At 35.3% G+C, this 27,991-nt stretch overlaps 1 protein-coding gene across 2 annotated transcripts in view; it reads left to right on the forward strand.

Moving 5' to 3' along the window:
* CDH18 (cadherin 18) overlaps positions 1–27,991 on the forward strand; it is a 177,027-nt gene that overhangs the window by 25,142 nt on the left and 123,894 nt on the right. For both annotated transcript variants that reach the window (XM_030943315.1, XM_030943316.1), the window contains one exon: positions 27,045–27,339. In XM_030943315.1, the coding sequence (XP_030799175.1) occupies positions 27,045–27,339 (295 nt within the window). The remainder of the gene's footprint in view (positions 1–27,044; positions 27,340–27,991) is intronic.

The raw sequence follows: 27,991 nt of genomic DNA on the forward strand, positions 1-27,991 counted from the left end.
GGGGCTGTGCCGGAGCTGTGCCGGGGCTGTGCCGGGGCTGTGCCGGGTCTGTACCAGCGGGGGGTTGGGGTACCGGGCTTAGGGGTCGGGGTACCGGGGCTTCCGGGCTGTGCGGGTGTACCGGGGCTGTGCCGGGGCTGTGCCGGGGCTGTGCCGGGGCTGTGCCGGGGCTGTACCAGGGCTGTGCCGGGGCTGTGCCGGGGCTGTACCGGGGCTGTGCCGGGGCTGTGCCGGGGCTGTACCGGGGCTGTACCGGGGCTGTGCCGGGGCTGCCCGGGCCGGCCCCAGGCGGTGCCAGCGGCTGCAGCGGCCCCAGCGCAGGGCACGGCTGAGCCCCTCAGCCCCGGGGAAAGCCTGGGCAAGGGAGGGCAAAACGCTGCCCGGCAGCCAGGGCTGAGCCAAGGGAAGCGAGCGAGACACAGCCCTGCGAGCCCCGGGGGACAGCGGGAGCAGGGCCGGGGGCAGGAGAGACCCGGCAGGGACGGCCCTGAGGCCTGGGAGAGAGCCCGACCGGGCTGGGCTGGCCCTGCGGCCCCGGGAATGGGCTCAACGTTGGAGGAGGGAAATGTGAGGAGAGGCGATGCAGAGGGGAGCTGCTGTGGGCTGCCCGCTGACCCCCATTCCCCATCTGCCTGTGCCCCCAGAGGAGAAGAGAGAGACCAGTCAGGACCGAACGTGAACTTGGGAAAAAGCTGGGTGTGGGGGGAAGTTGGTTCTAATTTTTTTTGCATTTTTTCCTCAACATGCAACTCTATTTTAATTGCTGGGAAATTTAATTCAATTTTCCGTGTTAAACGTGTTATAGGTACTAGTCAGTGATCTCTCCACTTTTTCCCAGCCTATGAACTTTGCTACATCTCATTTTCTCCCTCTGTGATCTTAAGAAAGAAGGCTGAGAGAGCAGCTGGGTTGGTGATTAGGAGACAGCCAAAACTGACTCACCATGAAGATGCTGTGGTACAACATGCCTGCTCTGTAATTGCATTTTTAACTGATGACATACTTTGAATGCAAAACCTCTTAGCCTCTGACAGTCTTTATATGAAAACTATGTAAAATGGCCATATAATTGGTGTCTGTTAAAAAAAAACCGAAACAACAACAACAAAAAAAACAAACCAACCCCCAGAAATAGAAATACAAACAAATAAACAGAAGCTTAAAAAAGAAGTTTTACACCAATTAGATCCATCAGATGTAGCAAGGATTTTTATATTAATTGTAGCAAGCATTTTTAATATTAATTATGATCTTAGTAACTTTATTTTTAAAGAATATTTACCATCTAATGTAAATCAATAGATAAGGAAGCTGAAAGTATGCTGATAAACTCCAGTGTGAATTAGCATATCAGTTACTTCTCAAGTATCTTGACCTTACTTTAAGAGAGGTGCTCATTCATGTTCATTGTCTGTGTAACTTTAAACACTCACAGGCCTTTTTGTCTTAAAAGATTTTGCTACATCAATTTGCTATTCAATATAGTTCATCAACTCATTCAGGATATATTTGTGAAATTGCATGTTATCTGGACATGGCTTGTTTAAAACACTGACAGGAACACTTCTGTTGAACAAGTCAAACTGTAGTCTAAATAATTTCGTTTACTGTATAACAAGCTACAAAAGTTTAAAAAGGTGAAGTAAATTAAACATAAAAATTAGGTCTTTTTTCATCTAGACCTATGTGACAAATGAAACCATGCAGAACATGCTTTTTTGGCCCGCTTTTCTAAGGTGAAAGTGCTGTAACACAATACGAATTTCAGGTCTAGTAGTTTATTAACTACTCTCAAAGTGTCTGAGCAGCAGACAATTATGAGATTGCAATATTCCTAGACTCAGTGGAGGTAGCCAAGGGTGATTTGTATACCATATTCTGTACAGCTGTAAAGATAATTACTCAGTTTTGTTGATTTTTAATGTGGTGCCTTCTCAGCAATTGCTTCTTTGCCTTAGAGGTTACACTCACTAGATGTTATCCTTCAAGTCTCAAAGAAAATTTGTACCTAATGCCAAACTGTAATTTCTTTTGTTTTAGAACACATGCACATTTTTTAATGGCAATAAAAATGTGTGAGACAATAACAAGTAAAGCAGGAGAACTAAGGTTTAAATCTAAAAGTTCTCTGTCATTTCTAATATAACACAGTCTATGGAACTAAAATCACAGTGATGGATATTGAGATGAAATGTCTTTGTAAATGTTTAATTTCTAAAATACACTAGGTTTTTCTCCTTATTGTAGTGGAAAACTACAGCCCATAAAAAAAGTGAGAGCATTATTTCAGAATGTTTTTTTAAATATTTTTTCTGCCTAGCTGGATTAGCTCTGGTTGGTCCTTTGCAAGCAGCTCGTTCTCATTTAAATAGTTATTTCCTCAAGTTTATCATCTACAATTTAAATATACTTTAAAAAACAATAAGAAGAACTCAAGCCTCTTTGTTTGGAAAGAAAGTGCAGAAGTGAGATTGCATTCACATTATGCACAATGGTTTACAGTCAAGAACTGGAGCAGTGAGAAGTCTTTACATCTGAGATTAGAGCAGAATAATTTTAAAGTCATCTTTGTATTCCTGTGATCTTGGGCCCATTTACTAAAAATCTGTTCTCTCCAGAATTTTGTTGAGGTTTTCTAAAAGATGGGTTGCCTGTATGGAGCTATTCAAGACAGGAGATATAGAATTGTTACAGAAATGTCTTTGTATCAAGTCTTCATTTTAGCTCTTCTAATATTTTTAAATTTTTCATCAGATTATGAACAAAAAAAAATCCAACCATCAGAGTTAATAGTTTGTATTCATAAACTTACAGTTTGGATTTAAGTCAGGCTTAGTGTACAATTAATTTGTGTGGTATGAGATCAATGCATGTCCTTGTCTGTTTTGTTGTAGGATATGTGTAACCTTAACTGTTGCCAAAATGTGGGGTATTTTTATTGTCTTCCTGTGAATTTTAATAATGGATACTTAAGCTATCAGTATAAAAAAGGAGAGCTTTTCAAGGACATGTGAAAGACATACTAATAGCTACAGTTCTACAGAAGAGATCTTTTCATAATATTCAAAGGTCCCACTTGAGACATTCTTGTGATACTGATAAAAGAGGTGCTATCTGACAAACACCCTCCTTTCCATTAAGAAAGCCTGTTCAGGAAAGCGTTTCTGTATACGTTTGCAAAGCAAATAGAAGTGTTTATAACTAATATAAATGTCCATTCAATATAAATGTCCATAATAAAAATACATTTTGAAATGTATTGTCGATTTTTACCTTTTTTTTAGCAAGTTTTTTAATAAGTGTTTATTAATATATATACATATATATATTTATATATATATTACTACTTAGTATTAATTATAAATCTTAATTGTAAAAGTCAATAGAGGCTTAAAGTATAATTCTGAATTTGGAAATATTACAGAAGCAATGTTTGAACACTCTAGATATATGAATACTTTCTATCTGAATACCTTGGGTGAAATCATGGCGATATAACTTTCAACAAATCAAACAGACTCTGACATCTGTATGGATGTTTCAGATGTAGTATTAAAACTGTGAGAACATCATCATTATCCTGCTGATGGAAATAACAAAGTTGCTGATGATGTGTTGAGTGTTCAGATAGATTCTAAGACAGGAAAATTGCAGCAGTGATGGGAGACTTCACTTACTCCCTGGAACACAGGTTGAATTTTACACTGAGCTTGAACCCTAATATCAAAAGGCCCTAAGCATAAAAAATGTCTGCCTCAGAAGTTATCTAGTCATCAATCTAAAAAAGAGGAACTAAATCCAAATTTAAGTAATGCATGAAGCTAATGCAAAATACCCGACACAAGGACGTGAAGGGCTAAAGGAGGTTGGAATGACCAAATCATACAGTAGTGAGGGCAAATAAAGGTGTAGCCTCTAAAAAAAGTCAATTTCCAAATGAGAGAAATAGAAAGGATTGAGAAATGTTACATGTTAATTGTGAAGCAAAAAAATGCATTGAAGTGAGTTTGAGGAAAAACTGGCAATAAAATATTCTTCTTTAGAAATATGAGGATTTGGAAGACTACCAGAGGTTACTGTAACAGAAGACACTTCTGGGACATAAAAAACCTAAAGAAAACAAAATAAGACTGTTGCAGAAAAGCTAAAAGAATGCTTTTAAATCTCTTTAGGAGACCTTGAACAGTTATTTTATGAGAAATGCATCAAAGGTGAAGTCTCAAACTGAGGCATTGTGGGAGGCACTCTGGAGAAAATCAACAAATTTACAGTAATTATCACACATACTTGCTGCAGTAACCCAGGAAGAAATAACTAATCAAATAACTTTGGCATATAGATATATAAAACTACTTTGGTGCCTGAGGACCAAAATGTGCAGTTATAGCAACACAGTAAACAAACTAAAAACAATCTCAAAAAAATCCCCAAAACTTTCATGTGAGGAAAAGCAATACCACTAGCATTTTAAACTATTTGTGGGAAGCAGGTAGGTGACAAATAGCTAGGTGACAAATTTTATTAATTATAAGAAGCTGAGAAGAAAAAGGGAAAGACCGACCATAATGAAGTCTAGCAGAAGGATCTTCCAAGAATGACTGAAATTCAGTACAGGTAAAGATAGAATGAGGCATGTGAGCAGCAACTTGAATAGTTTTAACTGCGTTAACAGTTACCACTCATTAGAAGGACTGTGAGGTTCTATATCTCTAAGATAAAACTCCAGCAGCTAAGTGCTTGGAAACAATCCAATGAACAAACTGAATATTAGAAATCATTGGGAAGGGAAAAATCCCCCACCAGTAACTCTTTAAAACGACAGTGCACCTGTACCTCAAAAGCAAATAATGGTTTTCATATTCTTATCTCTTTCCACAGAGAAAAAAAATAGTTCAGAGAAGAACTACCAGGCTGATGTAAAGTATAGGACAGCCTCTGTATGAGAAGAGACTAATTAGATTATTAGCCACATTATTTGATAAAATCCATATTTTCAATTAACAGCTTCATTTCTGGAATTTTTAAATTCTTTTATAGCTGTTGTTTTTCTGGGTACAGGATTTTTTTATGGGAAATTATGGCTTTGGAAGTAGTATAATAAACACCTGAATGGAGGAGGACTCTTCTGGCTGAAAAAAAATGAAGTGGGTTGGGTAGTGACCTAGACAGTTTTAAGTAATATAGTAATATGAATCAGGAATGGTTTTTTACTTTCTTTCCCTTCTCTCCAACAAGCAGTAAGAGTCATACAAACCTGCCAAAATCATAAAACCCAAAAAAAAAAAAAAAAAAAAAAGACCAACTAAAGAAAGGTTGACAGCCTAAAAATAAAGGAAAAGTTAATGTATGAAATTGGTAAAACTGCTTAATATAGCATTACTTGATATTTAATGCCACATCAGTGCTCCTAATTAGTCTCTCAATAATGAATTTAGATAATTCATCAGGTAAAAACTATGGCACATTGACAGAAACACCATGCATTCAATAAATCAGAGCAGTATGTCCATAAATACAAATAATTCAGATAAATGTTAACAAAAAGCACTTTTGCCTGTTACAAACCTATATCACAAGTGTTTGTTGTGATACTAAATATTATTCTAAAGTTGACTGTGTCAGAGAATATCAGTGATGAATTCAGAACTTCCGGTCCATACTCCTTTCTTAGAAAACCTTTCCTCTACATGTCTAAAAGACCACTAACAAGTCTTGTTTTACATTTTACTAGGAAGAAATATTTTCTTGATTTTCTATCTACATTGCATGAAAACATAGTGACATGATTCTTTCCAAGAACAAGAAATAGTTTTCATACTTGTGGAAAACTGACAATTTACTCATTCAGAGTTTATTTAAATCATTAATAATGAGGATCATGTAAAATTTTAATGTAGGCTACAGGTAAAACCTGAAATATGTGCAGTATATGGTAGTATTTTTTAAATATTGATAACAATTTGTGGGGAAAAAAATCCAGCCCAAACAAAAAAAACTCTTCTGTATCACAAATGCTAGTGATACTCAGTAGCTCTAGTTTGGTGCACTGTTTAGGAATTAAATCATATTGCTGTCTTGTTTGATTTGTTTCTTTCCGGTATTGACTTTAGGCTATACATACCGGCTACTGTCAGAAAGTCAGATCCCACTGAGAAGCCTCTGTGTATGAATCCTAAACCAGTGACACCCAGAGTTCACTTCCTTCTATACACTTACTCGAAATTAGAATACTTTTAGGGGAAAATTCTGTATTTTTTTTCTTAACTGTGGCCACTTTCTTACTTATAGAGCTATTAACTTTTACCTTGGACTATAATGTATTACTTTTCTCTTGGTGAATCAACTGCAGAAAGTGATAGTTTTTATTTAAGTGACACCTCTGCATCCCTCAAGTATATATCTCTAACAGGGTAATTGATAACTATTACAGTGGTTAATAAAATCATAGAATCACAGAATATGCCGAGTTGGAAGGGACCCACTAGGATCATGCAAGTCCAACTCTTGGCCCTGCATGGGAACATCCCAAGAGTCACAGCATGTGCCTAAGAGCATTGTCCAGACACTTCTTGAACTCTGTCAGGCTTGGTGCTGTGACCACTTCCCTGGGGAACGGTTCCAGTGTCCAAACACCCTCTGAGAGAAGAATCTTTTCTTAATATCCAGCCTACACCTCCCCTGACACAATTTCAGGCCATTCCCTCAGGTCCTGATACTGATCATCACAGAGAAGAGATCACTGTCGGCCCTTCCTCTTCCCCTCAAGGAAGTTGTAACTGCAAAGAGATCTCCCCTTAGTCTCCTCTTCTCCAGGCTGAACAGACCAGGTGATCTCAGCTGCACCTCATGTGGCTTCCCCTCAAGGCCCTTCACGATCTTCGTAAATTCCTTTGGACACCCTCTAACATCTCAATGTTTTTCTTACATTGCAGCACCCAAAACTGCCCCCAACGCTCGAGGTGAGGCTGGCCCAGCTCAGAGCAGAGCAGGACAATCCCCTCCCTTGCCCAGCTGGCCATACTGTGCAGGCCCCCCAGGACAGGATTGGCCCTCCTGTCTGCCAGGACACTGCTGGCTCATGTCCGACTTGCAATCCACCAGGACCCCGAAGTCCCTTTCTGCAGCACTGATTTTTAGCATCTCATTCCCTGGTCTGTCTAAACATGCAGGGTTTCCCATTTCCAGGTGCGAAGGCCTGCATATGACCTAATTAGGCAGCATATACAAGTGTACTTGAGTGCAAATCAGATGGTTAGAGTAATGTTTCTGATTACTTCACAAAAAAGTTATTAAGTAGAAATATTTTTTCTGTCAGCCCTTTGTAGCAAACTATGATTTAAAAAGCCCTAGGTAGAAATGTGATGCAAGTATCAAGCCACACAGACAACTCAGAGGGAATGTAGAAGTTTCCCTTCTGGCCCATTAGATAATGAATAAGTTAACTTCAAATTTCTTGAAAATTGAAAGACCCATTTCTGATATCTATAATAAGTATGCTTCCCATCCTCCTCCCCTCCTTCCCACCCCTGCAAAAAAAAAAAAAAAAACAACAAAAAAAAAAAAAAAAAAAAAAACCAAAAAAAAAAACCCAAAAACCACAAACAAACAAAAACCAAAACCAACAAAACACACCAAAAAATCCCAAACCAAACCAAACAAACACAACCAACAACCTGAGAATTTACAGCTGTAATAAGACAATACTCTTATTCCAAAAAAATTATCTTAATGTTTCAGTTCTTGAATACCAAGTGCAGAAAAGGAATCTTCTCTGTGTGGGAGAGTGTTCCTGTTTGTCAGCCCTCCTGATTTACCTTGAATAAACTTCTTTTGAAATGTTTCTAATTTCTCATGGTATTTCCCTCTGTTGAATTGTTGCCAGTTACTTTATTTTCTAGCACCTGCATACCTCCCCCATTGTCAGTACTATCAAGGAAGTGGAGGCAAAACTAAAAGTCTGTTCATAATCTGCAGAAATGCTTTGTCCTCAGTCTTCATTATTCAGCTGGATTCCATTCACTTACTGAAATTTCTCACATTGTAGTTTCCACTTTCCAGTTTCCTTCTTCTTATCTTTCTTTGCCGTGTTTCATGTGTAACTGCAAAAGATCACCTTGCTCTAACTTCCTGTGTGTCCTTTGGAGGCTAAGAGGATTCAATCTTCACATTACTGCAGCTCCTCTGGCACTTTATGGAAGATTATATAAATATGTGAGCATTATGTATGTGGGCACTAGAACCTGAAGGAAAGCTATTCAATGCACCTTTCTTCAAATCTTTTTTATTATGAAAAGTACTAAATAGGAAGATAATGTATGTTTCAAGACTATAAATTGCATTAATATATTACAGCTACATATACTGCTAATAGGAAGCAGGAATGGCTAAAGAACAACTAAAGGAATGATTTTGGTTTGTATTGCCTACAGCCTTGCATCCAAAGAGTCATAGGAGATATCAATTAATTCACCTTCACAGCATTTTTCTGAATCATAATTTTAAGATTAGTTCACCATATATCAAGAAACCCCTTTTCCCCATTCCAGCATATATTAATTAAAAGGAAAAAAAATTAAAAATGTGTACACATTGAGTGGCTTTCAGTTTTCCTGGATCTTGTCACCACAACAGACAAATGCATTTTACATCAGACAGATTCAGACTTGCTACCAGTGTCTATTCTAATATGTCTGAAGGCATAAACCAAGAACACAAAACAAGAGACTTCAACAAGCAGAGTTTTACCCTGAAGTGTTCATCACTCCACTGAAGCCTGTAATTAACAGGTAGTCATGCAGTATGAAAGGGAGCTCTGCACCTCCCATTTCCTTGTTTTCTTCTTCTTTGTGAAGATTTTGTGCAGAGAGAAAGATGTATCTTTATTGTCTTGTTAAGAGAACATAAGCACTAAAGTATTGGAGAGCTGCATCTTTCTAGAGAGTAGGTGTAGCATCTCCTATGATAATTGATATCATCTAATGTAACATTAACATATTATAGAATTTTATGCAGTTACACTGAGTTTCTGAGAAAACTCTAGCAATCTACCCTAATGTGACAATAATCTGAATTTCACTGACTGGCTTCTTAGCTGAGGTAAATCATTGGATTTTTTTCACTAAATTGCATTGCATGATTTTTGATACATTTGTAGGGAATTGTATACAATGTAATTGTATGTTGAAATCCGTGTCCTTACTGGTGTTTGTTTCATGCACCCTGTGAAGAATTTTTGACAGAAACCAGTTATGAATTAAGTGTGTGAAGCTCTCCCAGAGGAGAAAACATGACTTAGCTTTGTATAGTAAAATGTCTTATGGAAACATATGTGGTTATAAGGTGACATGTAGAGTTTGGTTTTTCTTTTGCTAGCCATTGAATAATATAACATGTGGAGCAAAAGTGCATTGGAAATACAGAACAGAGCTTACAGGAGCAAGACAAAGTGCAAGTGTAGAAAGACCCAAGGAGTCACTATGCAGTGTCTGTAGAGTGTAATCTCAGATCTGCCAGATTTCGGGCATGAAATGATAGTGAACTTGTTTGGTTAAGATATTCCATCACTTTTTTGAATGCCTTCTGCTTTGGGTCAGTGCTTTAAGTTCTGTCTCTTTTGCCAGAAGATGTCTTTAGGTTTTGTATTAGTTATAGGAGATGTTTGAATTTTGAAACAGATTAAAATGTTTACCTATGAGAACAAAAAGGATGGCTTGTATTTAACATCTATGGAGAACAATTTTTGTAATTCTTTTGAAGTTCCCATATCTGTAGATCACTAAGATTTATTTTTTTCCCTTGTTCCTTTTCAAGTTAAAACAAAAGAATTGGAAATCTGAGACTTTAGAGTTCTGAAAAAATGAAATTAAAATATTCAAGTTTTGGGCTTCATCATAATCAGTATTTCTGAGAATTTCACAGAATCCTGACTAACTTCAGAAAATTTCCTAAGCATCAAATCAATGCTTTATGGTTTTTGTTAACATTCAGCTGACAGTCAAAAGCTAAATTTGGAATTGACTTTTGTTTGATAGGTCTTTTTTATGAGGCAGTAGCAGGATCTGGATGAGGTAATGGAAAAAAGAATCTGTAATTCATACACTGGGAGTTTCAGAGTGTAAAGGAACAATTCTCACCCATTCTGCAGATGTGGAATGCCCAGCAGAGGACATGATGAGAAGCTGTGTGGCTGGATTAATTGTGCATGTGATACATACAACAAATAAAGCTTGATTAATTAATTATCACCTTTGTTGATTAGGAGAGTTGCAAATGTCTTGATTTATGGCCTTTAATGGTGAACTTTGTTTCCTGACAAGGAAGGAAATTGAGAACCAAATACATTTGTTCATATATGTTTATGAACCTCTACATGAGGGAGGAGAAATAAGCCCCCGTTCAACCCTGAATTTAACTATATGACTGCAAAATTAAATGCATATTTTAGGAGGAGGGCTTTTCTTTTCCTGCTTAAACTAAACAGATGTGTGACAAGAAGGCCAGTTTCACATTCTACGTGGGTTTCACTGTTCCTTTTTGTTTCTCATTCTATTAAAGGTATCAAGAATATTTTTATGGGTCAGATTCCGACATGACATTTTTACATTGGATTATCTTCTGTAGAGCTACTTTATTTTGTTGATCGGTGTCTTTAAATTTTGGTTGCTTGCTATTATTGTTTCCTCTTTTGTTTTCACAAATACCCACCATGTTGAAATAAGTTAAACTGCCTGTTAATATTTTTCCTCTTCCTCTGCCTTGAGGATTTATATGGTATTCTGTGTACAGGGTGGCAGTGGAGGAAGGCAGCAACTAGAGTCAGAAGGTGGAACAGCAGATAGCTCTGCTAAAGGGTACTGCTAAGTCCCTAAGCAGACTCTTAGGTCTCAGACTGCCATGAGAAGCAGTGCAGAAGTGCATTCTCTCATAGCTCAGGGCAGCCAGAACAGCACCACACTGATCAATAGCGAGTCATTGCACAAGACAGGTAGACAGAACAAAGAACAATTATGTGCAAAATAACTTGGCAAGTTGGAAATAACAGCCAGAACTGGAAGTATGAGGATTGTGAATGGAGAATAAAACTTCAAGTCAGTTTTAGATTCACCATTTATTTACCATTAAGTTACCCACTGCATTTTTGAACCATAATTTAACCAAAATTGAAACATAATTTAAATTACACTGTCAGGTCTCTGAGATCTTTGGATTTCCAGAACAACAGAAAGGATTATTAATTAAATAAGACTCTGTACTGTTACATTTTCAATAGTATCTATTAGTTGAATAGTTCTACGGACTGTCATTACCTTTCATAGTTTTAATGTTGCCTTTTTACAAAAAGTTAAAAAAATATAAAATACTGGGTTTAGGGTATTAAGCAGTGTACAAATATTCAAGAGCTTTAGATTTTTTTGCTTTCTGTTCTGCTTTGTAGCTCTAAAGGGGAAAGAAGCATTTGTTGTGATTTGCTTAAAAATGAGAAAATATAAAACTCCTTGAAATGGGAAGATCCCCAAGTATTTAGGGAAGTCTCCCCACTTTGTTGAAATGATGGTCAGGAGATAAAATTACACATATAACAAGTATGTAACTCTATGAGTTCAAAATATACTATTTTATTTAAAAGTTCCTCCATAACTAAGTGTCACCTCAGTAAAAACTTCTTTTGTCTTTTCCACAAGTGAATTTTGTCTGATGACCTTGTATTGTGTTTGCAGAGTATAGCAGAATGTTGCCTGTTATGTGTGTATATATATGTATATATATATATGATTCAGAAAGACAAATAATTAACACATGATAAATTCTCTAACTGAGAAGTAACATATGACAGTTCTCTAACATTAGTGGTATGATCACACATTATTCTTGTATTTAAGCCCTTTATTCATATGGGGCTAATCCTAAACATAAATATAAATAGCTATTTCAACAACTATAAGAAAATTAATAAATCTGTTATTTTTCAAGCCTTACACCTCTAGAAATTTGAAGTAGAAACTACCTGCCTTGTTTCTATGTTTGGGGGTTTTTTTTCAGATTTTTTTTTATTCACGAAAATATGTTGTGGTAGTATTTCAGCACTCCTGTCTGCAAGATAAATTAAGTATTGCTGATGTGTAATGAAATAATGATTCCCTGAAAAAAATAGACCAGCTTTTCTACCCTTTAGAAATGCTACCTTTAAAAGTTAGAGTCTAATTTATTCATAGAATTGAACCTTTACCTTTCCCTAATCAAGGAAGGATAACAGATTGAAAGGAGATGATTTATACATGAAATAGCCAAAATGCTTTTTAAAAATTAGAAAGGAACAGAATTTTAGGTCAGGAAGAAACATCAAAAGACCATTCATTCCATAATGATAGGCTGTTATGGGACCAGCTAAGACCAAACCTTTTCTAACAGAGTTTTGTCTACTCTGTCTCATTTAATCAGTAATCTTTTCCATCATCTTGTTCATTTCTTTATTCATTTGTTCATTCATTTTCTCTCATGTTTTCATTTTTGTGTGTGGTTTTGTGGGGATTTTTTTGGAGGGTGTGGGGTTCTGCTGGGGTTTTTCAGCTTTTTGTTCTGTTTTTGGGGTTATTGTTTGGTGGTTTTTTTGCTTCCTTTGGGTGGCTGTTTGGGCATTTTTTTGTGATTTTTTTTTGGTTTGTTTGTTATGTCTAAGACAATTGTCCATAAGCCAGAGTCACTTCTATATTAACTACTGAAACTGCATTGTCAAGCTGAGGATGCTTTAGGGGAATAAGTAGGATCTTTGCAAGCTAAAATGAAATCATATCCAGAACTAATCAGATTGAAACTTTTATCTATCTTAGCTTGATTTTTAGCTGTATAGTTATTATTAGGACATCAGAAAATGTCACAAGATTCCCTGGTGTGGTAACATTAATGCTGGACATTACAGGGCCTCCTTGATCTTTTTCATGTAGCCCCTGAGCCAATGCATCTTTTGCACAGAGAGGTGCCTCTTCCATGCAGAGGCTTCTTCAAGAAGTCCTTTATAAGAGTGCCAAAAAATAGTTAGTTTTATTTAAAAGTTTTAAGATCAAATGGAACTTGAAAAATAATTATTTACATGAGAAGGAAAATAATTTTAAAACTCTCAAAACAAAGCATGAGTTGCATGTAGTGTAAGAGGTAAAGCTACACAGACAGAGGTAGAGCAACAGCATTACTGCTGTAAGATGTAAATGGAATTAATCAGAAACTAGGTGTACTAATCCCAACTGTGGGCTGTGAAACCACTTTCTGGATTGTTATCATTAATTAAATTATGCTTTCACAAGACTTCACTTGTCCTTGAGCATTTTCAGAATTTTGCAAGCAACTATTCCCCTCACATGTTAATTTGAATAACAGCATGATACTGAAAGGACCACTTCCAGAGAGAAAATAAATGGCAGGCAAACTCATGCTCTACTGAATGTGTCCTTGGTGTTTTTCTGCAGAGCTGTTATCACAGCCATATCAAATGCTTTAAGATGACTGCTGGAAGCTTTCTTCTTTCTATTAGAAATTTATGTAGAATTGTGGAAAACGTCTTAATTCCCCATTCCAAAAAAACCCACAAAATGGGAGTGAATTATTCTAAAATTCTTGGATATCTAAGCTGCCTTTCTCAACTTCACAGAGATTGTATGTGTGCTGTATATATAAATATGTGTACACCTGTCTTCACAGTTCTAAATGTGGATATTCTGGTGGGAAGGGGCAGGTTGTGTTTTTAAACTCAAAATGCATTTTTTGCCTGTCTGTGGAGCCTTTGGATTTGTTTAGGAAAGGCTGAAACACAGATGATCCTGAAACAGAGGTCTCCTTAACTTTGAATTTGAAACTTACTCTAATGAAAATTCCACATTGGCTGCCCTAATTTTTAAACAAACAGCTTTAGTTTTGGACTTTTTTCTATTTGAAAACATACGTATGTTTTATAACTCTTTAATCGCTGCAGAGTTTTGCACCCAATGATCCTTCCAAAATTCTCCATATCATTCAGCAAAAAATTTAAATGCCAAAATCTTATGTTTAAATTTTCATACGTCCTTGTCATGACAGTCTATCAGTGCATTCGGTGTAAATGCTGCAGGAGGTGGGATTGTAGGAACTGCAGTGCTCATGGAGCGTGCAAACAAGAGTGTTACAGGCTAGGGTGCGCACAAGAACACAGCGTAAAAAGGGAAAGTGAAGAGGCATAGTGGAACCTTTTAAAAGATAGAGGGGTGCAAGATAGCCCGAGGAAAAGAGCTTGATCAGATAAGGATGTGATATTCTGGGCTGAGGAGTGGGATTTCTGTCTTTGGAGTAAAGGTTCAATAAAAAATCCACCTCCAGTTTATAAAATTAAAAAAAAAAAAAACCAAAAAGTAAATCCGGTCTGAAAAATTGGAAGTCTTCCGAAAGCTTCTCCCTTTGATCCCCTGTACCACTGAGTAGTCTGCAGCTTGTCTGAGTGTTCACTGCTCCTGCCCTGACCTTACACACACAGCTGAGCCTGAGTAAGCCATTCATTAAATAATAACCATTTTGAGAACTATCTTACCCTGCCATTCATGACCTGCTGTGAATAAAAATTTTGGAGACTTGTACTAGGTATTGCCTAAGTAGTATTTTAACTACGTGATGTCTCCAGATGTAGTTGGAAGCTGAAGGAGTATCATTGGTTGGCTCAATAGGCCTCATCTTCAGAATAGAATGTATTATCTCTTTTTGTTTATTTTCACACAATTTGAATCTAAACTTGGGTCTAAAGAGGAAACAACTCTTCTCCTGTATGTAAGCCAAAAGGACCCTTGTAATTCAGACCACAGGATATTTGTATGAATAAGTTTTTAGTATGATTTTTTAAGTGCATCCATTTGATGACTATATATATAAAAATATTTAAAATATATAAATTTTTACATAAAATGTCATGATTTTATGTATTGTAAAAAAGTCAGGCATTCAGTAATGAAAAAAAAATGTAGTTTTGAAGCCAATCTCCTACCCATTATGACAAGTCATAGAAGACATATGCAGTATTTTTAATGTAATTTCTTTTGGAATTAGTTGTGAGCCAGATAGATGAAAATGTTACTCCCAAGTAAAACTACTGCAGTGCTTGTGTTACTAATCTCTAAGGGAAATAAGTGTGTGCTCTTCAGAATGTAGATTTTTTTTTCTCTCTCAACAAGTTAGATCAAGTCAGGAAATTATCCTCCTTAGGAAAGAAAAAATATACTTCATTGGCGTTTCCAGAGGAACTGTTTTGATACAATCTTTCTTGTTTTACTCCTACTGTCAGTATTGTTGTGATGTCGAATACTTATTCTGTAGTTTGCTCCTCTCACACATATGTGAAATTCTCCAAGATGTGAATTTATGTCTGAACAAAAATTTTATTTATATTAACAGAAGAAGTGGGAAACAGGAGTCATTCCTGGTTTTACCCAGAGTTTTCTTGAGCATGCCTTCAGAGAATGTGATATTTACTATGTTTCCAATGTTTGTCTGGGTTTTCTTTAGTTCTAAGAGCACAACATTGTTTGGGTCAGAAGGAACATATTTCCAGTTGATTATGTAATTTGAAAATTGTTTTTTGGGGGGAAATTGACCTCTTGTCAAAATAAGATTTTTATTTCTGCTGCCTAAATAGTAGTCATCTTTGTTTCCCTGAATTCTTATGTTAGGACTATACAGCACCACTGAACATAGCAACCTGCTAGATTATTCCTTACATGGAATACATAGGATTTTAGCAATATGAGTAATATTTACTCACTTTAGGATGACTAAGTGAAAACTTGTATTCAGTGGGTGTTTGAAATATCAAGCAATATGGTTTTATTATTTTCATTTTTTCCTGAAAAAGAATAAATATTTTTGGACCTCAGTAGTAGGTTAAGAAAAAAAAAGACACTGGAACATCAGAATCATAGCCCTGGATCTTCTGCTGGGACATATGTGCACTTCCTCCTGAGGCACTTAAATGTAAAGAAAACAGTCTGTTATGGAAAATGTGTTAGTGAATAAACTATACATCCAAAGAAGACTATATGTGCTCTGTATTGGCACTCTTTCGTACTGCTAGCAAGAATGTGTGGTAAAAAATGTGTAGTGAACATCGATAAATGGTCATTTTAATGGCCTCCCAGAATGAACTATTTTTATATTACTTTCCCTGTAATTTTACATATTGTTTTAAAGAATCATTTGTATCTATGAGTCTGTTGGCAGCCAATAGCTTTAGGGATTGTAATCCTACTCTGCCTGAGCATTTTTTGAGAAGGGAGAAGGTGTCAGAGCATCTCTGAAAAGAGAAATCATTGAAATGTTCATGATAAATTGCATCTATATTGATGTACCAGCATACCCATAAGAAACACTAAGGAGAGGAATATATTGCCTTGAAGTGTGAATAGTATGGTTCTGGCTTTTAATAAAGTTTGAATACTGGTCCTGGAGAAAAATCAAATTTTAACAGATGCCTTTTCATCCCTTACTTTAGTAAGTGATAGCAGTGAATGAAACATCATATCTGGGATTCTTTACATGTACAGAAAGAGAATATTGTGCTACTTACTGGAATTAGATGATAGTGAACATCGTATAGTTCTTTCTTAATCAGAAACATAGATTTTGTGTCAAAAGTAACATGCAGATAGATTATATTACTGTTCATTTTAGTAAAACAATAAGCCTCTGACTTACTTTTTTGAAATGCTTTCTGTTAAACACTGTCAAAGGGTAGCTGGAAGAAAGTAGTTCTCAACTAGATTTTTCTTGTGTTAAATTCAAGACAATTCCATGATCCAGATGTATCTGTCCTACAGAAAAAGGAAAACAAGATCAAGCATGAAACATATATGACTTTACAATAGACAGCCAAGAACATAATTATTTTTCAATGAGAAAATAGAACTTTGAGGAGAAGGTATTATTTAATTTTAAAATATCCATTTACCTAAAGCTATGTAAGATAAATTCTTCTGCACACTTTCCACTTTTTCTTTAACTTATGGGACAATGTTCATGTAAATACTATTTCTTTTACTTGAGCAATACTAGAATACCAAATGTTGCACAATTTTACATCATGATGTCAACTGCAGATACTTCTTGTACATCCCCATTATAGAAAAATATTTTACATCTGTTTTTAAAAACATGTATTTCATGGATTAAAAGCAGGACAAATTAAGTACATTTCAAATTTAACTGTGAGTCTCTAGAAATTTGGATGCCTTGGTGTCTTTGGTTGCTATTTCAAAAGTCTAGCATATTTTCTTATTCTTGTTGTTAACTGTGAGTTGCTAGTTACCATGAAGAACGGCAATTGTCCATGAAAAGATGGAAATTGTCCATAATGTGCTGAAAAAAATTTCATGCAGAACTTGCAAGTATATTGTCAGGCGCAAAATGCAGCAAAACTTTTGCACATCACACCAGGCCTCTACATGAGTGCTGTTTCAAAACACCAGCCAGTCAACAACTGTAATATAAAACAGTTTTTAAAACATTTTCAGAACTTGTGTTTTACTAGTCTGGAAGTTGTACTGAAGTAAATGTGAAAATGAGGGGTTTGTTATGTCTTAAAATCAAAAACTTGCATTAGTGGCAGTTCAAGTTTTTATGGACTGCAGTGGGTCATGATAAATCTAGAAAGACAAAAGAAGCAGTAACACTTTGAAAAAAATGTGCGAATAGGTAGGAATTACCTGATTAAAAACCTTTGAGCTCAGAAATTGTATTTATTCTGGGGAAAGCTTTTGTGAAGCAGGGAAATACACAGAAAAGGTTCTTAGATTTCCCCAGTTTACATACATATGGGATCCAAAATGTTTTTGTAAAAGCCCACAAAAAGCATGGTAAAATTAAGAAAAGTTATTTACAGTCTCATTCACTGGATTGATATGTTTATTTTTTTTTATTCCTACTCATGAAATTATAGTCCTCTTTGTAACAGTCAGGGTCGCTTTGTCACTTTGTTATTGCAGTCATTACATGACATATCTGTGGAGAGGGCTGGTGATAAGCTTCTGCTCTGATCATGAACCCTCTGACTTACACAAAAATGGTGTTCAAAGTAGCAGAGCTGGGATTTTTCATTATCAATGGATTTTGAGGCACAGATGATCTTTCAAATTTATGGAAACACTCCCTCATTCCCTCAACGTGATGCTGGGGATCTTTTTCTACGGTGTCACGTAGTACTTCTTGTTTCTAGCAAACAGGAAGTGTTCTATATTAAAGGAAGAAGAAAAGTGTAGTGTCTGTAAACAATAAATAAAAAAAAAAAAGATACTCTTTTCTAAGAGAGATGCAGAAGAAGGGTGATCAGATGTGAGAGTTGTAATGGAAATGCTTCTGTACAGAAGCAGTTTATTTACAAATATAAATTTCATCCAACAAGAAGAAAAGCTGTAGACCACATGAAAGAGATGAAATAACATTCCAGATGCAAAACCAGAACATGATTTTAAGGGTTTAATACTGCATAAGCAGTGAATCAATACCCCAATTTGTTAATATTCTGATATTCAATGTTACGATACTACTTCCTAATATTTCAACAGCATATAACAAAGAAGTCTTAACAAATAAAATGACCAAAAAGGAAAAAAATAATTTCAATAATAAAAACATGTATATATTTTACTTGGAAAATGCATTTTTATGCTTTGATAGGGAGTTCACAAAAATATGGAGATTAAATCCTTCTTAAACAATGATATATGCAGTCCTTGATGACACATGGTAGTGCATTCTTTTCAGTTTCTTCAGAATGAAATAACTTTTTCACCTGAAATAGAAGCCATTGGACAGTAGCTAACCTGTTTTCTTTACACAATCTTTAAAATTTCTCTGCAAATTAGCTTCAAAGACATCAAACTCAAAAATGTGTGAACGTTTTGTGGAAGAATGGGATAAAAGGAAGCTGGTAAATTAATTATCTCTCCTTGATCTTTTCCACATAATATTTTTTTCCTAATCAAACTCTGTAATTGAGTAAGTAATCAGGTCCCTGGCAAAAAATTTTCCTCTAGCTGATTTTACATGGCTTACAAATACTACATCAGAAAATCACACATTTATTTTTTTCTCTTCTTATTAGTATTTCTTAGGAAGAGCAAAGCAAAAAGAAGTAATTTAGAATATCACATGAGTACACAGCAGAGTTGTTTTCCCAGAGCTTAAAAATTAATGTGCTGTCTTCAGATCTTTCATAGTGTAAACAGTATTAGCTGTAGCACTGTCGAACAAACAAGCAAACAAATAAATGGTACTTTCAAAAAGAGTTTGAGTAGTATTATACTTACACCTATGTGCTGCAGGGAGCTATTTCTGTCACTCTCAATATCAGGAGAAGCTCTATGCATAGAGATCACACATAGTATAAAATTCATTGATCAGGGTTTTAGAGAACTAATAGTTTTTTCACATATTGAAAAATCCTAAATAATCCATAGGTTGGCATTCCTGTTCAATAAAAGATATACATCTTTTCTCTTTGGAAGGCTCTATTACAAGAGATTTTTTTCCCTTTTTGCCTTCTGTATTGGAAATAGAAAGAAAAATAAGAGTTTGATTTCCTCTTTGTACACATGAAAAAAAAAAGTGCAATGAGAGTAACTTGACAAAAGAAGCACCAGAAATCAAGGTCAAAATCACCTGTAGAAAGTCTGCAGAAAGAGTGTGTGGAAACACACTGCTTTTATGCATGCTTTTAGTCCATTGTTGTCACAAATGTACAATGTTTTTCAGTGAAGAATAGTTTTTCACTTCATCAGTGACATTCCAAGGCCCAAACTCTTGCATCTCTAGGGGTTTTAGTTTGGTTTTTTGGGGTTTTTTTAATGTATTTACTGTTTTTCTGACCTTGACCTCTTCAGTGTCTTAAGCAAACATCCTTTCATGTGAAAGCAGGCTGACTTGAGCAGGTGATGCAAGTCACGATATTGGCACGTAGGACTGCCTTTGGCATCTTTGAGGTTAAATGCATCTGTGACTGTGTTGCTGAATGCTGAGGCATTTACAGACAAAGAGCTTCAGTGGTCTAAGTGAGAGGTTTGCAGGACCTGTGCCCAAGAGTACTTCCATGTACTGAAAAGCTTCTATTTCCCATTACTGCTTGTGCCCATCTGTAGGGATGGTAAGATTTTTAGAAGTGCTTTATGCTGGCCTATCATCACCTTGTTATGATTTAGTAACACAAACAGAAGCAAAACATTCTTCTTACAATGATGATGATGTATGGTCAAGGCTTATTTGAGTAGCAGTATATGATCAAGGCACTTGGATTCAAACTGTCAAATTTATGGTCCTCCTGAATGGATCTAGGAATCTAAGTTATCACCATAGAATTACATAGATTACAGATTTATTGATTTTAAAGTAAGATTTACGGACAGTAATTGTGAAGGGGCCCTGAAAACTGAAGACCAAATATGATTTTTTTTTCTTATTTTTATTAATTTGCTTCTGTTCAAATCTTTGAAACTCTTAAAAAACTCTAAAACCCGTATACTATGTAAATCATAGTTCTTGGGGAAAAAGAAATATATTCTATGCCCATCACAGCATTTGCCTAAGTGAAAGATGTCTGAAATGAAAGCTTACTGCTGTGAAGAGAGCTCAGATAAAAATTTCATCAGAGTGTAATTATTTTTCTTCCATATGGAAGATGCACAGTATGGACACATAGTACACTAAAAGAACAATTTGGGATTCTATTTTTCTTAAAAATATATAGTGTCCTTTGAAAACAAAATTACAGGCTTTTTATATATAACAATTTATTGTGTTGTTGTAGAATGACTTTTCTTTTTTCTTTTTCTTTTTCTTTTTCATTCCCTGGAGTTCTTTTGTTTAGAGAGAAAATAGAAGCTAATGTTGACCACTTGTGGCTGCTTTAGTACGCCTGATGTTGTTTCAGATGTGATTGCTCATGCACCTGCATACTTCTGCCATTGCAGTTTCCCTAATGGCTGCAGCAAAGGAGCAGACTTCAGAGAAGCCGCTTGCAAACAGAAACATCTTGCAAGAACAGATGTTTGTGTGCTATAGTGTTATATTGTGAAGTTAATATTGTTTCAGTTGTGTTTTTCTTGGATGATTGCAATCCAATTATTTTTCTTCTATCTCAGAAAACTCATTCAGCAGATGGGGGAAATTGCGGTTTTCTATTTTCTTCCTCTGTTTGACAAGGGTTTGGAATAACTTTTTGTCAGTTTGTGGACACTGCTACAGATAGTACACTTATCTCCTTGGCTAATGATTCCCTCTGAAAATTCCATCAAAATGTGTGACATTGCCCAGAGCAGCGTCTTTCATTAAAATATATATTATAGCTCAGACCAAGGGAAGCAAGTCAGCAGCAAATCTGACAATGTTTTTATTGCATAGACACAATGAACATTTCAGTAGTATCAGCTAGACTCTGCTTTTGTAGTGTGTACCATCAAGAAAAAATTTAAATGCAGTTTTTACTACTAATAATAACATTTCTTTTAAATTAACTGTTTTGTCTATATAAATGTCAAAGGAGGCCAGTATGATTGTAGTTCTTATTAGAGGGAAGATTAAAATATTTTTACTCAGTGTGTTAGTGCTCTGCCATTAAATCTTTATATATATCTCCACATTTTGATGTTTTTAGTGAGGCAATAAACTGTCCTGTGTAACAAAAGCAAAGTAACTTAATACAATCCTCTAGTTTTGTTAAAGCTCATACCTCATGTTTAGCTAATTTTGTCATTCTTCTGGGCTGGGCACTCACTGGTAGACATTACTGTAGTAGTGTTGTGCTGGGTCCCTCTTGTCAAGTTAAACTATTGACAGTGACAATAAAATTAAGGAGGGGAGATTCTGCTGCTTTCCTTGAAAGAATGTGGTGCTCTCTGAACTGAACACAATATTTATTCAAGACATAATGGTAGTTATGGGAGTTACTACCATAACTCAGGCTTTGCTTTTGGAATCCTGTATGAGTTATTTTATTTTTTATTATTTTGCAACAATAATTTTAATTATCTGCAGTTATTTCAAAATACTTTAAGTGTTTATGTACATAACCACTTTAAGTTCATTAGATTAGCGCAAGTTCTTGATTTTTTCCAATCAGCCTTGGATTTTAATTTAGTTCGTATAAGGCAATCTCTTCATAATATTTTTTGTTTCCGGAACAAGATATATCCAGATCATATATCAAGAATTTATTGGTAGTCCAATTAAAAATACTGTAAAAGTCATAAGCAGTCCACTTAAAATGCCACTTACACTACGCTCCAATAATGCAGATTTTTCAACTAAAGCAAACAGGAGGAAGCAGTCATGCAGTTAAATCACTAATAGACAACTCTTCTGCTTTACAATTGCCCCTCTTATCCAGGCTTTTTTCTCTTCTCGTCATGCATAGTTCCTGGTTGCAGCTTGTTTTCCTGAGGCAAGTGCAGGGGAGCATGGTGATCAATGTGAGTTTTTAACATTCTGCATTCCCAGGAGAAGTAAGATGTTGGCTTTCTTCTCAATTTTTGGATTGAGTTTTGGTTTTGTAGGACCTACTGATGTGTTTTTTTTCCCATTGGGCCTCTTTCCTATTGTCCAGTAGTGTCTGCCTATGTGTGGTCTGTTGCTTGACAAGTTTAAATATTTGGATGTATGAAGTGGCTACACATCAGCCAATACAACGCAGATGTATGAAGTGGATTGGTAGTGAATTAGGCCAGTGACTAAGCCGCAGTCACCTGATATTTGTGGTTGTGATTTAGGCTTTAGCCACTTGATCATTTTTCAGTTACAAACAGTAACAACACTTTACTAGGTGGGTAATTAGCCTTCAATCTGTGAATTCATTTTACAGCAGTTAATATGCTAGTGCATCAAAAAAAGTATTTAAAGATTCATAGTGTCAAAATTAATATAAGAATATAAAGAATATACTTATTAACTGAAATATTTGCATCTATCTGCAAATCATGCATTTGATTAATGTAGCTCTTCTGCAGTTTCTGCAGGAATTCAAAAAGAAAATGAGCTTTTAAATGGACTGATGGAAGAAAAATGTTGAAGTCTTAGCAAAACAGGGACACCTTGATTACTGTTCTGCAAAATCAGTCATTCACTGCTGATGTGGGATAGTTAAAGACTGAGGAACCATCATAAATCTTCCTGGATACAACTTGCTACTAAATATGTCACGAAGTGTAGGCCACCAGGTTGACAAAGAGGATATTCCAGATATGTCCATTTGCTATCATTTTCATCTTCTTCTTTCCCTAAAAAAAATCAGAGAAATAAAGACAGGAATAATGACTGAAGGGGATGAAAGTTGAAATCTTTCTGGCAGCTTCTGGTTGTGGACAGATTCAGAATATTAAACAGATATATTCTTGTTGGAAGCATAACCAAATCTGTGCTAATGTTTGCAGAATGTTTCCAGTCCATTACTTAGAATAGAGTTCACATTTCCACGGGGAATTCAGAATTCTGCACTGACTGCAGTTTGAAGAATTGGAGACATTGCTGTCAGAGATCAGCAGAATCAGGAAGCTCCCTGGGACTGGGACACTGGAGACTCCCCCAGTGGTTCTGGCTGGGCCACATCCTTTCTAGGGATCTGATTTAAGAATTCCCCAGGTCACACGAATTAGGTCTGAACAAAACATGGGTTGGCTTGCATTTGTATTTCTTAGTGACATTCTCCTCTGTGCCAAATTAATCTGAAAGAGAAATAGCTATAGCAGTTCCAAGCAGAGAGAAAGGTCACTATTGTTCAGCTAGATTTTGCTCCCTCAATGTCTTTTAGAAACTATTATGAGCAGCACTGCAGAAATACACTCTCCCAAACCATGTATTTGTAACCTAAGAGGTGAATAACATTTATTCTAATTGGAAATGGTTTTTGTGGAGTAAACCTCTTGTTGTGGAGATGATTTCATAGTACAGAGAGAAAAGAGAGAAGTGCACCATGCTCAGGGACATAAATCTCTAGTTAATCTAGTAAACATTGTCTGAAGTAGAGATTCCCAGGGGCTCTCTCAGCACAACACATATTGCAAATAAGCATTTGAGAGAAGTCTTGATATTTTTCCACTTGGACCAATTTGTACTAAGATGGAAGAATTAAAGAAGACAAACAGTTCTTTAATCTTTACTTTGCAGGAAAACTGAAATATAAACAACTGACAAAGAAAATGCGATTTTGCTATGCAAAATCCTCCTTTGTGAGTTTAAAATTCAGCATTAGAAGTTAAAAGGCATAAATCAAAGTGTTGTATTTCAAACAATATAAGACATATCTGGAAGTAAGGAAGCAGGAGCTTCTTTTGGCTTTTACTCCTTTTCAGTTGTTGCCTTACAACTGCAGTTTAAAATACCTAGTTGTAAATGGAAGGCTTTCAGTGCTTATTAATATACAGATAGTTTTCTTCTGATGATACTCTTGCTTATATTTTTCAGTTGAAGCTTATTGAGTAACACAATGTTTAGCAGGATTAACATATAATTTATTGACCATGAAAGCAGCTGAGTATCTTTTGTGTTTCCTAACTTTTCTTTTAGATGTAAAAGATGTAAAATACAGATTTATTTTTGATTCAAAATAAATCTGTATTTTCTTCACTGATGACAAGTAAAAAAAGTGATTTCTTCACAATAAAAAATAGCTAATGTTATTAATTTTCAAAATGGTCCATGCATTTTGTGCCATCATAATGAATTTGTGAATGTGTCTTTCTGCAGTATGGGATTGGAATGGCATGCCTATATTCATATTTGGTGTTTTGAAGAACCTTACTTTTTATATTCTACAGCAATTCCTTATTCTGTGTATTTCTTACCTAGTAATTTTTAAATTGATTAGTGTGTTCATAATTCCAGTTATAGATGAGGTGATTTTTTCTGGGATCTCTATTTGGTATACCTGAATATACTTCTACATATTTCCCTGTAGAGGTAAAAGGAAAGAAGTACGATGGAAAGCCTTCAGATCTTTTTCAGTTTAGATTAATTTTGAGTTCCTTATAAACTCATTAAATTTGTCATTATACTGTTGACATTTGCAAACACTAGCATTGAGGGCTCATTTTATCCCAAAAGGATCCTACAATGCTAATTGTTTCTGAGAAATTAAAATAGCAGTAAACCTATTCTAGAATACCCACTACTCTTGTTCTTAGAAATAAATCACTTAAAATAACATTTTGACTGTAGGAAGTTTGAATTCTTGGTGTTTTATATAGAATGAATTATTCCTTTGTTGATACAGTGTTATTCTAAGGACAGGAAGCAATTAATTTTGCCAATGACCACTGTAAATGAAATGTATAAGGCTGTTCTGCTGCCCTATAAAAGCATGCCAAACAGACCCTTTTGCTACTTCTTTCTTTTTTTGATTAAGAAAAGAATAAAAAGGGTCCACAGTTTTTATTGGAACTGTTCATGTTGGTTATTCAGTCAGATCTTCATGTGACTCAGATAAATATATAGTGCATTGACTGAAGTTGTGCTGGAATTTTTATGAGTTGAAAAACTTCAATTTATTAAATTTCTCTTTTCCAAATCCCCTCCCATAAAATATATAAATTATGTGCAACACCATAATTTCATTAATTTATTAAAAATATTAAAAATCTCATCAAGAACCATATGCTTACTCCTTTTACAAAAGACAAGGTAGATAGTTTCAAGGGCAAGACAAAGACTCAGAAAAAAAGATACACCTAGTGTGTGAGAAAATACCATCACCTCTGTATCATGTGTTTTAAATTTAAAAAAAAGATGTTTTCTACCATACAAATCTTATTTTCTTTCTATTCAACCCTCTATGGTTTTTGAACTAAGAATGAAAACAGGAAAATAACACCTTGCATCTTATGAATTAAAAATATGTTATTTTCTTTCTGTTTTGCTCAGGTTCTATATCAAAATTTCATAATGACACACTGCAGATATTAAAAAATATTCAGGGCAGTAGGATAAGGATAAAAATGTCTTCTTAAAATAAGAAAGTTTCCCTCTTGATTTCACATCACAGTATAACTGCACAATACCTGAGGCTGTTCATTTCTGCATTATCACTTTGTTATTATTATGCTCCTCAATAAATACATTATGTTCTTAAAGTTGTTTCAAAGGAAAAAAAACAAATTCATAAAACTCAGTTTATACAAAAATCACCCTGTCTTATCAAAGAACACATGTTCATTTGGTTATAAACAGGCAATTCTTTAAAGTCAAGTTAGGAACAGTGAGGCAGTGGGAAGCCATTTCATGTTATCTTTTAACATGCCAATCTACTTACTAAGTTTTCCTTCCACCCTCCACTCCCCTAACAAAATAAAACTTTACTGTACTAAAGGAAGAGTATAATATATTTAATTTGTATTTCATAGTACAAGGTGTCATGAACAATGAAGATGCTGAAAGTCTCTGTCAAACTTCACCATTTAACTAGAAATGATTTAAATACAAGCAAATTAGATAACTTTCTATCTTAAAATAAAGAACAAAATCCAAAGAAAAAGCCAATATTTTGTCGTGGAATAGAGTAGTTCTGGACAGACATCTGCCACTGGCACAGTGTGCAGTTTCCTTTCACAGTAAATAATGCTGTCCTTGGGGCCACAGAGGAAAATGTAGGTGGGACTGAATTACCGTCATTGCAGTAGACAATTCTCAGTGGGAATGCATCTGGTTTAGTGGTTAGGACAGGGTTTCAAGCAATGAGTGCTGTAAAATAATGACGAGAAGGACTAAAACCAAAACTAAATCAAACAAAAACCATCACAGTTACTAGAATGTTCTTGACTTAGGGAAGTTTTCTAGAATGGATGCATAACCCAAGAAGTCCCAGTTTAAGTAATTAACTATGCTGGGTGGAAAATTACCCTCAACAAAGTGACTGTGTTGCCAGAAAGATCATATGACAATTTATAGCAAGCACTGGGAGAGGTGAAAACAAAATAGAAGAGTGCAGACTGTAATATATAGTTTTTATACCTTATGAAAAATTTAATTAATTTTATATGATTTTATGTGTTTTTATTCTACAGCTGCATTCCAATTCCGACAAAGGTGATGGATCAGTCAAATACATTCTTACTGGAGAAGGGGCAGGGACTATATTTATTATTGATGACACAACTGGAGACATCCATTCAACCAAAAGCCTAGATCGAGAGCAGAAGACACACTACGTGCTTCATGCCCAAGCTATTGACAGACGGACAAACAAGCCACTCGAGCCCGAATCTGAGTTCATTATCAAAGTGCAGGATATCAACGACAATGCACCAAAATTTACAGATGGACCATACATTGTTACTGTGCCAGAGATGTCTGAAATGGGTAAGGAAAACAAACTGTGCTATTCAACAGTCTTTTAACAAGTGCAAATGTCACATACTGTTTGTCAAAGTTATCATCACATCATTGAGTGTATGTTAAAAACATTGGAGTTAAGAGATGAGAAGAAGAGATGATAAGACATGAAATACAACCCATATGTTACTTGTGACATTCACAGTAAGGAAACAATATGCACACACACATGCTGGTTGAAAGAGAAGAGTCACTATTAATCTTTAATTATTTAACATACATGTTTTAATGTATGTTTTAACATAAATTCTTTGGCAAATTGTAATTTCCATTCTAGAAAAAAGATGTATTCATATATCCTCATTCAACTTTGCAAACTTTATATATCCTCATGCAAACTTTAAGGCATTCTCTTAGGTTTACATGAGCAGTTTATACAATTCACAGAATTAAACACAAAGGAACAGTAGTTCCCTAGATTATTTTAGACATATGTTTATTTATCAAGTTTCTTATTAAGTGAACTGAAGTTCAAAAAGATACCAATCTTTGGTTTTCTCTTTTACATTGTTCAGATATTCTTATTCTATGAGGTGCTGCATTATGCAATCAGTTTTCTTTATTTAATACTTCTCTGGTGTTGAAGTTACTTTATAACTTTCCTCTAATAGAAGAATTG

The sequence above is a fragment of the Camarhynchus parvulus genome, chromosome 2, assembly GCF_901933205.1.
Source record: "Camarhynchus parvulus chromosome 2, STF_HiC, whole genome shotgun sequence".
Taxonomy (NCBI): Eukaryota; Metazoa; Chordata; class Aves; order Passeriformes; family Thraupidae; genus Camarhynchus; species Camarhynchus parvulus.